This window comes from Macrotis lagotis, chromosome 2 (assembly GCF_037893015.1).
Source record: "Macrotis lagotis isolate mMagLag1 chromosome 2, bilby.v1.9.chrom.fasta, whole genome shotgun sequence".
Lineage (NCBI taxonomy): Eukaryota > Metazoa > Chordata > Mammalia > Peramelemorphia > Peramelidae > Macrotis > Macrotis lagotis.
The window spans coordinates 326352330-326368595 of NC_133659.1; the positions used below are offsets into that span (position 1 = coordinate 326352330).

Here is a 16266-nt window from a genome sequence, read left to right on the forward strand (position 1 = left end):
TTTATTATGACTATTATTATCATTATTAGTTTTATTTAAAAAAGCAAAAGGTGTATACCATGGAAACAACCTAAAGACTGGCAAATTGCCTTCTGTGGGGGTGGGGGGTGGGGGAGGGAAGTAAGATTAGGGGAAAAATTGTAAAACTCAAATAAATAAAATCTTTAAAAAAATGAAAGGAAGTTTTATTTTATATTTTCAGAACAAAAGAATCAATTTATCAAAGACATGGATCCCCTAACTGCTGGGTTCCCAGGATTTTTGCCACTGGTATTCCCAAGCACATGGAATAGGGTTTCATATAGTAATGACTGAGGTATACTGATCATTGTGATTTCCTTACTTTGGATGTTTTCTGGGCTAGAGATTTCAGACATCTTGCCTCTCAGCCTGTACATAAGATTGTCCTAGGGGATACATATTCTGTAAGAACCCAGGCCCACAAGGAAAGCCACATCTTCCCTAGGGAGTACTTCAAATCGAAGCTAGATAAGCACTAGTTCAGTATGTCATACCGAGAATTCCAATCTGTTGGTGCTTGGACTGGATGGCTCCTGAGGCTTCTTCTGACTCTCCAATCCTCTGACTCTGCCCTTTCCTTCTGAGATTTAGTGATTCCATGAATCCTCCCACCTCCTTTCCACTTGCCGACAATTGCCAGACTGTAGCTATGTAAATAGAAACTATGTCCTTGAGAGGCAGCCCAAGCACATTGCAAGGAGCACTCATTGGAGCCACAGTTCACTGTCTAGGCCCCCATAACCCATTACCTTCTTTCACTGGCGCTGCTGTCGCTATTTACTTAGTCTAGCCATAATTGGAATTTGTTCCCAAACAAGAATGCCTCATTACCCAAGAAGGTAGAAGAAAACAACCCAAAGCATCCAAACCTCCCATCTTCTTGCCTGGAGTGTGTACACTCAGAGGTTACTGCATGAATCGGTGGCCTGTTCCATCACCTCTTGCTAGATCAGCCGGAACGTCCTGGCTGCTGTTATTTTCCGGGGGCCACAAAGGGAAGAACAGCAATGCAGAAAATGAATGCCCTTGTCATGGCTAAGGGCAGGGAGGCACCATGCATGGCCCGGGGAGAGGAACCAAACCACATCTGATATCATTTATCATGTTTAAAGCTTTGGGTTGTTGTTGCTTTAAAATGGAAAAAAAAATCAATTTGAACTGGATTCTATTATGTGTGAAGAATTCCCAGCAGAGCATCTACAGCAGGAAAGGAAGGAAGGAGTGGAAACACAGTAATAATCTTCATTGATCCCTGTCCCTATGTGGTTCCCTCACGAATGCCAGAACAAAGGTTATAGGAAAGGGCCAGGAATGGCTCATCTGTTGCCCCTTGCCAATGGACTCAAAGCACTTCATTAACTTTACCTAAAGAATCAGCATTGAGGGCGGCTAGGTGGCGTAGTGGATAAAGCACCAGCCCTGGAGTCAGGAGGACCTGGGTTCACATCCAGTCTCAGACACTTAATAATTACCTAGCTGTGCGGCCTCGGGCAAGACACTTAACCCCGTTTGCCTTGCAAAAAAAAAAAAAGAACCAGCATTGTGCTCTTCTAAAGGTGCATGATCTTGGTGTTCAGGGGGGTGGACAAGAGAGCCTAAGTTAAGGGTCAAGACCAAGGTCACAGAGGGACTCAATGGAGGTCAGTCATTTCAAACACCCAGGTTAGTAAGGTCAGAGTCAACCTGGTCTCTTCCCTCTTCTTCTTCTTCTTCTTCCACATTTGATTATTGCTGATCCTCGTCCCCCTGCATCTCTTATGTCAGTCTCCCAGTGCAACTCTCCCAGCTACAATTCTACTTCAGGTCTTCATCACCTCTCTCTGGACCACTACCATAACTTCCATATCAATCTACCTGCCTCCAGTCTCCCCTGTTTCCAATTCATTTTCCATATTCATCTTAAATATTCCAGTGAGTCTGTGGTCTCATTCATGCGGGTGTTTGTTCCAAAGATACAGATGCATAGTTAGGTTGTGTCTAGGGCAGGACTTGAAGGTCCTACTTCCTCCAAGCTAGGTCTTCCTTACTCCAAGGCCAACTCTCTATCTGCTATTGTTAGAGTGGTAACTCTAACAATGCTGGCTTTGAAATTAGGGGTTCAAGGGGAAGCTAGGTGGCACAGTGGATAGAGCACCAGCCCTGGAGTCAGGAGGACCTGAGTTCCAATCCGGCCTCAGACACTTAATAATGACCTAGCTGTGTAGCCTTGGGCAAGCCACTTAACCCCATTGCCTTGTAAAAAAAAAAAACCCTTAAAAAAATAAAGCATGCTTCTGACCCAGCCAGTCCAACCAAGAACCATCAATGGCTTCCCATTGGGATAAAATACAGACTTTGAAGCTTGGCATTTAAAGCCCTTTCACAATATGGTCTCATTTGAGATTTCCTTGCTTATTCTACATTATTTTTCTTCATATACTCAACACTTTGGACAAATTCCAGAACTTGATAATCCACCATTTACCTCTGTAACTTTTTTCATTTTGTTATGGCAAGGCAACGGGGTTAAGTGACTTGTCCAAGGTCACACAGCTAAGAAAATATTAAGTGTCTGAGACTGGATTTGAACCCAGGTACTCCTGACTCCAGGGCCGGTGCTTTATCCACTACACCACCTAGCCGCCCCCTTATACCATAAATTTTCACAGGCGTGAACTGGATCTTGCAGTCCCTAGATTGGATGTCCCTTCCTCTCATCTGTATCCTAGAATCCTTGAACTGAATATCTTTCCCCATATCTGCATCTTAGAATCAAGGAGCATCCCAGGAGTTATGTCTTTCTGAAGGCCTTTCATGATGTCCCCTAAATATTAGGGTCTAATGCCACCCCAAAGTATCCTGAATTTTCTTAACTGTTTACATATTTTTTCAATATTTACATATATGTTTCAGTAGTCCATTAGTTTCTCCTGGGCAGGGAATGGTTTTCATTTTTAATTTGTAACCCTATGGACTCCCACAGAAGCTATAGCAATTTTTAGGGCCAATGATTTCTTCACTTCTACTCGATAAGATTCCAGTGGCTCCCTCCTTAGTTCCACAATAAAATATAAATTCTTTTTCACATTTAAAACCTGGTTCCTTTCTACTTTGTAGTCTTCTGATACTTTCCTTCCTTCCCAAATGTGATGATATATTTTCTGTGGTTCATTTGTTTTTGCTCACATATGGGGACTCTCCTCAAACTCTGTTTGAGATAGTTGGACCCAATTTTAAGTATTTTCTGCCCTCCTCCCCTCTGCCTCTTAGTTCCCCTAACTTATTTCAAGAGTCAGGACAAATCTGACTTGCTGTGGGAGGTGTTATCTTGACCCATTTCTCTCTGCTGCTGCCTTAACTCTTAGACTATCATTCATTTACACAGTAACTATGTTATATGGAAACACTTCTTTTCCTGTCATCTCCTCCATTAGAATGGAAGTTCCTTGAGGGCAGTAACTTGCTCCCCCCCCAATGCTTAGCATAGAGTCTGGCACAATATAGGCAATTAATAAATGTTTGATCACTAACTACCACAGGGTGTGAGGCATATTAGGTGCTTCATGCTTGCTGAACTGAAATACATTTAGGATCGAGTCCAACTGAGATTTCTGATATTCTAGTAAATTGGTCCCTACTTTATTTACCAGTCCAAATATCTTTTGGGTCAGTTTATGTCTTTGGCTTTGGCCTATCTTCTCTGACATGGGGAGTATGTTAGAGTGGAAGGAATACAGTATTTGAAGACAGAAGATCTGAATTCCAATCCCAGCTGTACAACCTATTAATTATATTACCTTTGGTGATGATAGTGATGAAGTTATAATGATACAATAATTATGACAGACATTTATATAACACATATTTTTATTTATATCAGTTTACATAAAAATTCATATAAATCTAAGTACATATATACATAAACATATTCAATAAATAAATATATTTATGTATATCATGTTATGGTAATAATACATAAAATTTATATTTATTACATGTGTGTATTTCTCTCACTAATATCTCTGAAGTTTGAAAAGGGCTTTCTACCTACTATCACATATCCTCCTCTCACCTTCTATGGGATATAGATGCTACAAGCTTTATTATTTCAAATTAATAGTGAAGGATATTGAGGGTCAGAAAGATTAGGGTTGGTAAGTGACTTACCCAGGGCCACACAGCTATTGTAAATGATGACAGCAAGATCTGAACTCAGTTTACTCCTGACTCAGAAGGTCTTTCTACCTACACAACATGCAAGTCACTTCTTTGGATTTCAGTTTCTTCATCTTTAAGATGAGGTGACTGTACTAGAGTGTTTTTAGGATTGTTTTCATTTCTACATACTAAGATGTTATCCTTTTAAGAGGGGTACTCAATCCACTTGGGGTGAATTGAGATGATTTTTTTCTTCAGTCCTTAAGACATACTCATTAAGTTTAATCTGTCCAAACACAGCAGTATGCATAAGATGGGGGTTTCATTCAGTGAGCTTCCACCCCCAAGTCAACCATCATAACCCTGTTGTGGAACCCCTTGAATGCATAATGTACCATATTCTATTCCCCTCCTCCAGCCACAGAACCAGTCCAATTTGGATCCCCATGTATTGACAACAGACTGCTGACTTAGAATTCATTCTCTCTCCATCCCCTTCTGCCTGGTTCAAGTCTCCTTATCTAAATCTCAGACTCACTGTAATATTGTGCAGGGAAAAGAAGACTTTGGAGTTCTGTGTTTGATTCTTAGCTCTGACATTTACTAACTATATCTATAAGAAGTGACTATGTGACTAACATCCTCAAATATCAGTTACCTCATTGGTAAAATGGTAAGAATTATATTTATTCTATCTGTTTCAAGGAATTGTTATGGGAAAAGCAGTTGGTAAATTGTACAGTTTTATATGAACATGGGCTATGATTATTATCATATCCATTTTGTTCTCCTGTCACAAATCTGTCTAATTACAGGGATTGTGCTCCCAGATTGCTCCCTTTCTGTTACTACAGCCTATCTAATCCCAGACAGAAGATGTTAAAGCTGAACCAGAGGCTCCTCTTGACTTTTTGATTTCCTAGCCTAGAATTCATGTTTTTCTAGACCCCTAGTTCTGACTATTTAAAGATAGATCTATCAAGGAGCTGTCCTCGGGCTGAGTGCTGACCATTCTGAACTCAGATCGGAGGAATTCTTGGCCAGAAGCTACATGATAAGAATCAGTAATGCTAAGCACGTATGCCTAAAATCTGTGAGGGATAGCCTAGGAGCATAGAAGCAAAGTTTTAGAGCTAGAAGGGACCTTAGAATTCATCTTGTTCAACTGAGTTATTTACTAAATGAAGTGACCAACGAGCAGAGAAGAGGTCACACAGAGAGTACAAAGAAAAGCAAAGATTTGAAGTTAGTTCCTCTTACCAGAGTGCTTTAATCAGTGTATCACCTAGACTCAATACAGTACCCCCATCAGGGATGGATAAGGTAGATAAAATAGGGAAAAATATAAAGGGATCATTACACTAAGGTGTTCTTGGCAAAGATGCAGGAAATTCACATACACCCACATACACACACAAACCCAAAAATATTGAAGAGGGAGGGGCAATCATATAAGAGTGAACATTATGTGGTTATAACCACAAAGAGGGGAGGAGACCTGAAAGCAGGAATTCACCTTAGGAATAATGCCTGGGCAGAGAAGAGTTAATAATTTTACATCTAATTTGCTGTAGGACAGCTGGGTGGCACTATAATGCATAGAATATCTGACCTAGAAAGAGAAATACTCATCTTCCTGAGTTCAAATCCAGTCTTACTTGTTGTGTGAATGGTCTGGTGAGGGAAGGTAGAACATGGAACAACAAAGATTAGATCCTAAGACTTTAAAAAGGGCTTATAAACAAAGGATCAAGACCACAGGATCCTTAAGTGGGAAGAGATACTACTAGCATAAACCCAAGCATGAACAAGAATTCCCTCTCAAAAATTCACAAGTGAATTCCAACTTGGAAGACCTTAAGCAGAGGAACTCTCACTTTCCAAGGCAGTTCATTTAACTATGAGAAAGTAGGTAGTTTTTTTCAGTTTTTTTTTCTTATATCAAACTCAACTCTACATCTCTGACAATCCCATTCCTAACTCCTACTTCTACCTTGAGGGCCAGGTAAGACAAGTCTAGTAACTGCCAATGCAAGACAATCCTTAAAATGCATAAAGATAGCTGTTATGCACTCCCTTATCTTTCTTCATTTTTTTTTTCAGGGTAAATGTACCCAATTACTGGAATGAGTCCTTAGATATCATAAACTTGAGACTCTTTACCATACTAGTTGCCCTTTGCTAGCAGTGCTCTAATTTGTCAGTCTTCTTCCTTAAACAAGGCTAATGGCACTGGATGTAATACATCAGATTGTTAGGATCAGGAAGAGGATGGCAATAGTATTATCTAATTCCCTTCCTCATTCAACATTGATATGAAATAATACCAGCAAAAATATTTGCCACAGTCTGGTCCAGAGAAGGTGCTTATTACATGTTTGCTCTGTTCCTCTCATGCAGGATACCTCTCCTTATTGCTGGCCAAGACCGAAAGCTTGGAGTTTTATTTGCATAAGAGTTTGAGAACTCTGCTCTGAGAACACTTCTTACTGGACTCTGAGGTCTTAAGCCAGTGGTCAGCCTATGGTAAGGGCTTGGTGACTGCTGACTGAGTGACTAGAATTAGAGAGTAGTCATATAAGAGAGATTTGCTGCTCTATCAGGAGGCACCATTCTTATGCCAAACCATGAGCCTTCTTCAGTTGTCTGGTCATAGCCTTGGCCAGATGATGGAATCCTTGGAGCTCTCCTAAGGACATCAAAAATGAAATAAATTGAAGTCACAGCCTCCTAGGCTTAAAGAAATGGTTTTTATTAGGCCCAAGGAAAATAGAAATACACCTGGGAGGACAAGCTGGATTTTTGATCTCTTCAATCAGAACTACTCTCCACTTCAAGTCTTTCCTAATGTTCTCCAAATGAAACTCCCAATTCATCACTCTCATGGCCTACTCTCCAGTGGGTTTCCTTGCCTCATTTTTCATTGCAGTCTCGTTGACTATGACAAATCACATGTCTTATCATCTTCCTCAAAAGATATATAAATATTAGTATCTTAAAACAATTTCCAAACCTAAGATTATTGGCTCCTTTAAAGGAGATACCATTGATTGGCTATAAGAGAATACAGCAATTTTTATATGGATTGTGGCTTCATTTTTGAGCAAATCACAGAATTTTAAGGTTGGAATGGACCTCAGAGTCCATTTAATCTACTGTTGTTCAGTCATTACAGTTGTATCTGACTCTTTTGACTCTATTTGGAGTTTTGGCAGAGAGATGCTTTTTGGGTTTGTCATTTCTTTCTCCAACTCATTTTGTAGAAGAGGAAACTGAGAAAAAATAGGGTTAAGTGAGTTGCCAAGTTACATAAACTGTTGTTTGTCACTTTTGGTCATGTCTAACTCTTTGTGGCAATGGTTAAGTGAATTGTCCAAAGTCACCAGCTAGTGTCTGAGGCCATATTTGGACTCAGGTTTTCCTGAATCCAGTGCTCTATCTAGTCCTATTTAAACCATACAAAATAAAGTCCCATTATGACACACCATGGCCATGGGGGGGGGGGTCAAAAAGAATATGGGATACATTCCTCCTTCATGTAACAGTCCTTGGTATATTCACAGAAAGCTATCAAGTTCTGCCAAATCTTTTCTTCAAATGAAATCTTTCCAGTTCTTTTGAATGTTTTTCTAAACGTCCATTCTGGTCTGATTTCTTGCCTCAGTAAGAAGCCCAGTGAAAGTAGTTTCTCAGGGCAGTTAGGTGGCTCAGTGGATAGAGCACTAGTCCTGGAGTCAGATAGACCTGTGTTTAAATCCAGCCTCAGACACTCAATACTTAGCTGTGTGACCATGGGCAAGTCATTTAGCCCCACTGCTTTACAAAAATTAAAAAATAAAAATAATTTCTCCAATGATTTTGGTAAACATTTGTATGATCTAGGGTCTTCCAAAAAAGTAATAAAAGATTATAGGATTTGGAAAGTATCTGAGCAATAACCTAGTTCTAATCTTAAGATAAAAGGAGGAAGACCTCTATGAACTAATGAAGAGAAGAGTGAGCAGAGCTAAGAGAACAACATATTACATAGACATAGATAAAGACATAGACACAAACACATCCCAAAACAAAACCAAAAAAAGGTCAAAGAACGGCTGATTTCTGATCTATGTAATCTATGCTAAGTCATAAGAAGGAAGATGAACTTAAGCAGAAAAAGTCTTACATTACTAGATAGATATGGCTAACATTGGAATTTGTTTTACTCAACCATGTATCTCTGTATTGTTAGGATTTATTTTTATTTTCCTTTTTAAATTTTGCTCAATGAAAAAGGGGGGATAGTGGGAGGAAAAGATCAATTTTAAAAAAATCTTATTTGAAAAATAAAAATAATAAACTAAAAAAAAAAAGAACTTCCCTAGTCTAACCCTCTCTTTTTACAGAACAGGGAAAAGAAATTTATGAATGGGAAAGAGACACACAATTTTGGCAGGAGCAGATGTGGGATTTGAATTCAAGACCACTGACTCAAAATCCAAAATTCTTTTCTTTTCAAGTTCCTATGAGATGTGATGATGCTACCAAGCCCTTTAACTTTCCATTTCTAATGATGAAAATTCCACCTTCTCTTTACATCATTTCTACAATCTCTTATTTCTTTCCATTTAGCTTTGTTAGCTTTCAGTCAAGGGTATGAGGAAGCCAGCTTAAACTGACAAAGACTTGATTATTAAATTTGCAGTGTGAGCATCTACAGCTCAAAATCAGCAAACACAACAAATCAGGCTTTGAGTTTTTGCTGTTGTTGACTGTTTAGACTTAAGAAAGTGATGGAGAAAATATCAATTGTGCCAATCAAACTTAAAAGGGTGACCTGATTTTAGAAGAACTGGTTGTTTCAGAGAGCAGACCCCAGGATGAGATTCCCAATATGCCACGCCTTCCTTCCCAGGACCTGGATACAAATCAGACACCCCTGGCTCCTCTGTTTTGGGTCACTTTGGTGAGACTTCTGTCAATCCCTCTGGCACAATCTATGTGGTCAGGGGGCCAGAGGTGCTGATATAATCACAGAATTTTTATAACATTGTGATGTGGGAGTTTTAAATCATCTTGATGCCCATGGGGAATAAGACTCCATAGACCTTGTTACTAGGACATATAAAATGCCCTTTATATACCTTCCTTTCCCCTCTCATTTTCTCATTTAATTGCATTTGTCTGCAGGGATCCTCTTGGATCCGAAACCTTCAGAGAACATGGGAGAAATTGTAAAAATTGATATTGTGTGGAATTTAGGGGTCCCACCTAGGGCATTCATGAGACCTTAGGGAGGCATGATGGTACAGTAAGAGAGAGAGAGGTGAATGTGATATTACAGGAACCTGAGTTTGAATCTTACCTCTTTCATTTATTATCTTAGTGACATTAGTGAAGAAACAACCTCCATTAACCTCTGTTTCTTCCTCTGTCAAAGGAGGAGGTTTGAATTTGTGGTCTCTCTCCTAGATAAAATTACCTAAAAGATCCTAGGTCATAGGTCATAAGACTAAAGAGGACAGGGACTTCAGAGTTCATTAACTCACAACTCTTCATTTTATAGGTAAGAAAATTAAAGACCAGGGGCAGCTAGGTGGCACAGTGGATAAAGCACTGGCCCTGGAGTCAGGAGTACCTGGGCTCAAATCTGGTCTCAGACACTTAATAATTACCTAGCTGTGTGGCCCTGGGCAAGCCACTTGACCCCATTTGCCTTGCAAAAACCGAAAAAAAAAATTAAAGACCAGAGAGGTAGTGACTTGACCAAGGTCACACACTAGTAGATGAGAATTTTAACCCAAGTATTGAGAATTTCTGTCCAGGACGTAAAGTTTAATATAATTAAAGACTGAGTGAGTTACAAATACAGATTGGTTTGCTAGTTTTTTAAAAATTATTACCATATAGCATAGTGCCTTGAACATAGGAAATGATTAATATGTTTGTTCTCTGTTTTCTCTCTCTCTCTCTCTCTCTCTCTCTCTCCTTCTGTCCCTATCACTCGTTTTCCACCTCTCTCACCCTATCAATCTGTCTGCCTATCTGGACTTAGAGTAAGGAAGAACTGAGTGAGAATTCTGGCTATCTATATTTATATAGATAGTTATCTGTTTTTCATTTATCCATCTCTATCTATCTAACATCTATTGTTCTTGGTACCTATCTTTCCATCATCTTTGTCTTAATCTGTTCATCTGTCTCTCCATCGTCTGTATATATCTCTATCTTTCCATCTAATCTCCATGTTCTGGTTATGTGAGTCCTTTATAATGATGTTTTCTCTCAGTAATTCTAAGTTTCTGGAGGTGTGTGTGTTTTCTCCTCATTTCTAGGGGACCTTGGGAGGAGATGAACAGAGGCCTCTGAGCAAAAAAAGAAAAAACACTTGAAAAGAAGGCCTTGCTGACCTAGGTCTCGTGAGCTAGATTGGGGTGATAGAAGGTCTCAAGTTTCCTGAATAATAAAGGAGAAAGACTTGATACAAGAAAAGCTGACTTTGTTCTCTTGCAGCTGCACAGAGGATGTGTAACCATTCATCCTCACTGAAAGCATTCCTCTATATTCTTTTGACTTATCTCTAGAGAACATTAGGAGACGAAGAAAAGGAGCAGTTGCCATCATGGCCCATTGTCAGCCTACCTTTAGATCAGACACATCCCGGTAACACTGTTCAGAGCGAGTGTGGTCAGACAGCTGGACGTTCCAGAAGCAGGGAAGCTGGTACACTAGAAATGGATTTTGTTTGATGACAGCATTGAAAATATCCTAGAAGACACAACCGGATCAACAATCGGTCAAATTCAGGTCATTATTGCAGCCATATCATCATATCATCACCGAGTTTTAACATAATGGACATTGTTTTTTTTGTAAGGCACTTGGGGCTAATGGTTTGCCTAGGGTCACCCAGCTAGTAAGTGTCAAGTACCTGAGTCCAGATTTGAACTCAGAACTTTCTGACTCCAAGGCTGATGTTCTATCCACTATCCCACCTAGCTATGCCTGAAACAGTCTTTTGATCATGGATTTAGAGCTAAAGGGAAGGAAAAGGTCATTAAATTAAAGCCCTTCTTCTGACAGATGAGATAACCAAGGTCCAAAGGACCTCAAATTCAGATTTTCAATTTAGTTCCACCCCTTCCTTTTAGAGATGAGGAAGCTGAGTCAATAAGTATGTGCTAAGGACCTAGCATGTGTGAAACACTGTGCTCCATGCTGAGGATATCAAGAAAGGCAAAATAAAATTAGTCTCTGGCATCAAGGAGCTTATAATTTGTGGTCCTTAAATGTTATAAGTAACTTCACAGGCTCCAAATTATAGAGTTGAAAGGAATGTTGGTTTCATCTAGTTCAATCCTTTCTTTTTAAAGATAAGGAAGCTGAGGCTCAAGAGATTAAGTAATACCCTTGAAACATAGCTTTGGAGTTTAAAAGAACCCAAGAGTATTCTAATTTACCAACTAGAAAATGGAGGCAGAGAGAGGTTTAAAGACTCACTCAAAAAATGTCTAGGGTATCCTTGGAGCCTGGTCTTCTGAACTCAAGAATATGGGCCTCTCTCTCCACTATGCTATACTCCCTCTCATATCTTTTCCTAGTTTCTGGAATGACGGTAGCAAAGAAATGTTAGTCTGTCAGCCTGTTATATGGAGAGCCTCTAAGGCTCCAGTTGAGTTGCAAAGAAATAAAATATAGTGGTAGATTTAGGAAAGAGGTGGAGCAGAATTTTGCACCCCCCCTTTTTTTAAGCAATGTCTTTTCTCTGGTATTGAGAATGCATCTTAACTTCTGATGAGTTTGGAGGATGTGGGGAAGAGTTTGGAAGAGTACTGAAGAATTTTGCTATGGACCTATCTTTAGATTTGATTCTAGGTTCCTCCTCTGGACATAGCCAGGGAAGCTGATCCAAGGAGGTACATGATGCCCAAGGCTATGTGGGAAAGAGATACACTGTTATCTCATAAATTCTAATTTATTGTGATACAGCCTCATTGGTTAGGGGTCAGTCTTCCAACAACAGGCAAAGACCATGTTGATAATGATAAAACCTTTGGAGGCAGCCATCGGCTAGATCTCTAAAATGGTCTAATTCTAAGTCCCTATCCTCATGAGAAAATTGAGAACTAGGAATATAATAGTGTTAAATGAAGAAAAACTGGCCTTAATAGGTTACTGAGTTTCTCTTTCATCTTGGGAAATGGACCTGAAAAATTCCTATTCTGTATATAATTGTGCGTAGACTTCTTGTACCCTTTGTTACATACAATATAAATTCTCTGAGAACAGGGGTTATTTAGTTCTTTGTTTTTATATTCCCAGCATCTAACACAGTTAGACACTTTGTAGACATTTAATAAATGATTACCGATTGATTCATTGAACATATAATGAATGACTCAAGAGAGTTTTGAAGCTTACAAGGAGTGTAGTTGGATTTTTTTTAATTGATTAGAGAAAATGGTAGGCTCACCTTTAACCTGTTACATGACATGAGATACCTCCTTTCCCCTCTTGACACTACTGAATGGGCTTCACATGGAAAATCTAGTCCACTGAAGAAATGGCATTATGAAAAGTTAGTCCCCTCACCCAATTGCAGAAGTACTCTAGACAGCAATTCCTGGGGTTTTCTAATAGTTTTGCAATAGATGTGCCAAGGATTCCACAAGGACAGGGAGATGGAAGTGCACATTTCCCATTTAGTGATTGAGTTCAGACATATGAAGGAAAGTTTTAACCCTTTGGGGCTTTTTCCTGGGACACAAGCATATGGCCAAGCTCATTAAATAATCCCTAACAGGCAGCACCAGAAGGTGAATTACATGCCTCCAGAGTCCTAGAGGGATGAGGAAACTTGCATTTCGAACCTGAAGATCCATACTGCTGCATTTCCAAGACAAAGTCAAGCCACTTGAAATCAGTAAAAGATGGTGGCAATGAATGATCTATCAATTCTCCCCCCAACTTGATTTTTACCATGTATATTCATTCTATTATTATTATGAACTTATCAACAAGTGAGCATTTCATAAACTTTGTAGAGTTACAGCTAGAAGCAATCAAGTTTAATTCCCTCATTTTATAAATAAAGAATATGAAAACCAGAGAAACTAAATGCTTGAATATGGATCCAGTAATAGATGTGTGTGTACCTGTTACTTGGGCACTCTTATTACAAAGGTTGGAGAAACTCATTGCTATCCACCAAGGGATGAATTTCTTCAACCTCAGAACTGCAGAGACTACTTGCTAAGATATAACAAGGGTATGATCTTGGTTGTTCAATGTGATTTCATCAATTCAGTTCACATCTCAAAATAATCCCTTTTTTAATATAACCCCCCACACACACACTCCCAATACTCATGTAGCTTCTGCTTTGAGATCTCCAGAGAGACAGAACCTCCCCAGTCCTCTGGCCACCTCATTCTAGGTTTGGACAGTTTGAATTCTTCAGTTCACTCAATACTAAACTAAAATCTGGCCTGATGACAGTGCCATTAATTTTTCAGTGTTTGACTTCCTGGGGCCTAAGAGCATAAGTGTAACCACCACTTTAATGGGGTCCAAGACCCTGAATAATCAAAACCAAGGGGATAGTAAGAAGAAACTTTCAGGAACAACTCTTGGTAGATCTTCAGTAAAGACCTAACTAGTCATACACATCAAAGCATGCTTTTAAAAACTTTATCTTTTTTCTTCTTTTTGAACTAGGCTTTCAACATGTCTAACATAGAAATATGTTTTGCCTGACTGCACATGTAAAACCTTTTATCAAACTGAGTGCTTTCTTAGTGTTCTGAGGGAGTACAAAGAAATTTAGAATTCATTTTTTTTAAAATGAATTAAAATTGTTAAAGTTTTACAAAAAATGTGTACATTGAAAAAAATATGTTAAAATGGCTTTCATTTATAATTGAAAAAATAACATGTTTAAATGAAGAAAAAGACCTAGATGGCTGTGGGGTCCCTATTGGTGAAAGTCATAATGTTTACCCCTTTAAGCAGTGACCGCCCTGATATGAGTTTCCTAGCAAAAGTCATGACCAATAAAGGTCATGAATAATGTGGGTTCCCAGTAAATGTTTCTATCAGTGAAAGTTATAATAATAATAATAATAATAATAATAATAATAATAATCACAATAATAATAATAATAATAATAATAATAATAATAACGTCTCTGTCAATGAAAGCTATGAGAAACATAACTCAAGATTAATGAAAACCAAAAGAAAATACATTGATGAGGGCATGACAAAAGTGACCAGTACAAGACCTTGCATGTCCTGGAACTCTAGCCAAAATAGAACTGATAAAGCACCTGGGAGTCTGTGACCTAAGCCCAGAGAGGAGCAGAGTAAATCCCCAAATCAGCCAACCTTCACTACCAAATTCTATAACTCTTCTCTTTGTCTGATTTCTATAATTACAATGAGGGGTTGGAGGGATCTTTGTGGAAAATCAAATATGTTGTAGAGGATTCCAATATATTGTCCAGCCAACCACCAGAGACTGCTCTGAGTATCCCACTTTGATTATTAAACTACTTTGATGATCAATCTAGAGCTCCTCAGCTTCTTTCTTCAGAACTGAACTGAAACCTCCTGTTAGGGATAAAAGAGCCTTGAATATCCCACTCTAGGATTTTGGGGAAAGATAATGGTTGTAGAGTATTTTTGACATTCATCTTTTTGCAAGTTTTTTTGAGTTTCACATTTTTCTACTTCACTCCCTTCCCTCCCCCTTCCCCATGACAGTATACATGTATAATCATGCTTAGCATATTTCCATATTAGTCATGTTATGAAAGAAGAATCAGCAATAAAAGAAAAACCATGGGAAAGAAAATCATAAAACAAGTCATGGAGCATTTTTTTTTAAACTATGATCACAGAATTTTAGGATCTCTTGAGCTTTCAGGATCTCTTAGCACTAGAAGGGACCTTGGAGGTCATCACTTAACCTCCTTTGATTTCAGTTTTCTCATGTGTAAAATGAAAGTTGTAGGCGGGGTGACTCCTGTGGACTCCTCTAGTTCTAGAACCCCTGGTTTTGGTTTAACTCCTTCATTTTACAGATGTGGAATCTGAAACTGAGAGTGGCTAAATGCCACGTCACATGGATCATATGTGGCAGAGATGGGATTCTAAGTTAGGTTCTTTGACATCAAATTTGATGTCCCAGTCTTCATGATTCACTATGCTCAAATCCAAATCTCAGCCTTTGGGCCAGCTAAGTGGTGCAGTGGATACAGCATCATCCCTGAAGTCAGGAGGATCTGAGCTCAAATCTGGCCTCAGACACTCAATAATTGCCTAGCTGTATGACCTTGGGCAAGTCACTTAACCCCATTGCTTTGTAAAAAAAAATCAAATAGACCTCAGTCTTCAAAAAAAACATTAAAAGATCCTTATGTTCATTACCAGTAATGGGTCTGTTCTCACCTGGTCAGCCAATGAAGTTGAAAGCATGCTCATCAGCTCCCTCTCTGCTGTCAGCCTCCACATCTGCTCCCACTTCATCTTTCGTAGCTTATCCAAAAGTAACAAGATCACCCCTAAAAAAGTATTGAAGAGTGAGGCACATCAATCAATGGGAGTTAGGCCAATGATATCTTAAGCCTAGTCATCAAATCAACAAGAAGACAGGTGTTTGTTAAGCACCAACTGCATTTAGGCATCTTACCAAGCAACACAAAGAGTTTTAACTTTTGTAAAGGGCTTTCCTCATGACAGTCCTGGAAAGCAGCTAGTGGAAGTATTATTAGCCCAAATTTATCAGTTACTCAGAAAACACTTATTCAGTTCCTATCAAATGATAATAATAGTAGTAATAATACCATTTATGTAATGTGCCAAAATGCATGAAGCACTCTAAAGTCAGCACACTGACAAAAGAACACTATGAGGTAGGGGTGATTATTACCTTTAATATATCAATAGCATTTTATCATTTAGCAAAAGAAGAAACCGAGGTTCAGAGGGTCTACTGATTTATCTAGGATCAGGGAGTTATAAAGTACCTGAGGTAGCATTTGAATTCAGGTCTTCCTTATTCCAAGTCCTGAGACTACCCTTACTATTGGGAAACCTTTTTGGCTGAGTTAGCACTTCTGAGGGTGT

The 16266-nt window shown here is 38.9% G+C and overlaps 1 protein-coding gene across 1 annotated transcript in view; it reads right to left on the reverse strand.

Moving 5' to 3' along the window:
* The window catches only part of LOC141515327 (xylosyl- and glucuronyltransferase LARGE1), a 234973-nt gene that overhangs the window by 77801 nt on the left and 140906 nt on the right, over positions 1 to 16266 (reverse strand). The window contains exons 3-4 of the mRNA XM_074226785.1: positions 15589 to 15701; positions 10780 to 10905 (exon numbers count right to left, since the gene is read on the reverse strand). Coding sequence (XP_074082886.1) covers positions 10780 to 10905; positions 15589 to 15701 — 239 coding nt within the window. The remainder of the gene's footprint in view (positions 1 to 10779; positions 10906 to 15588; positions 15702 to 16266) is intronic.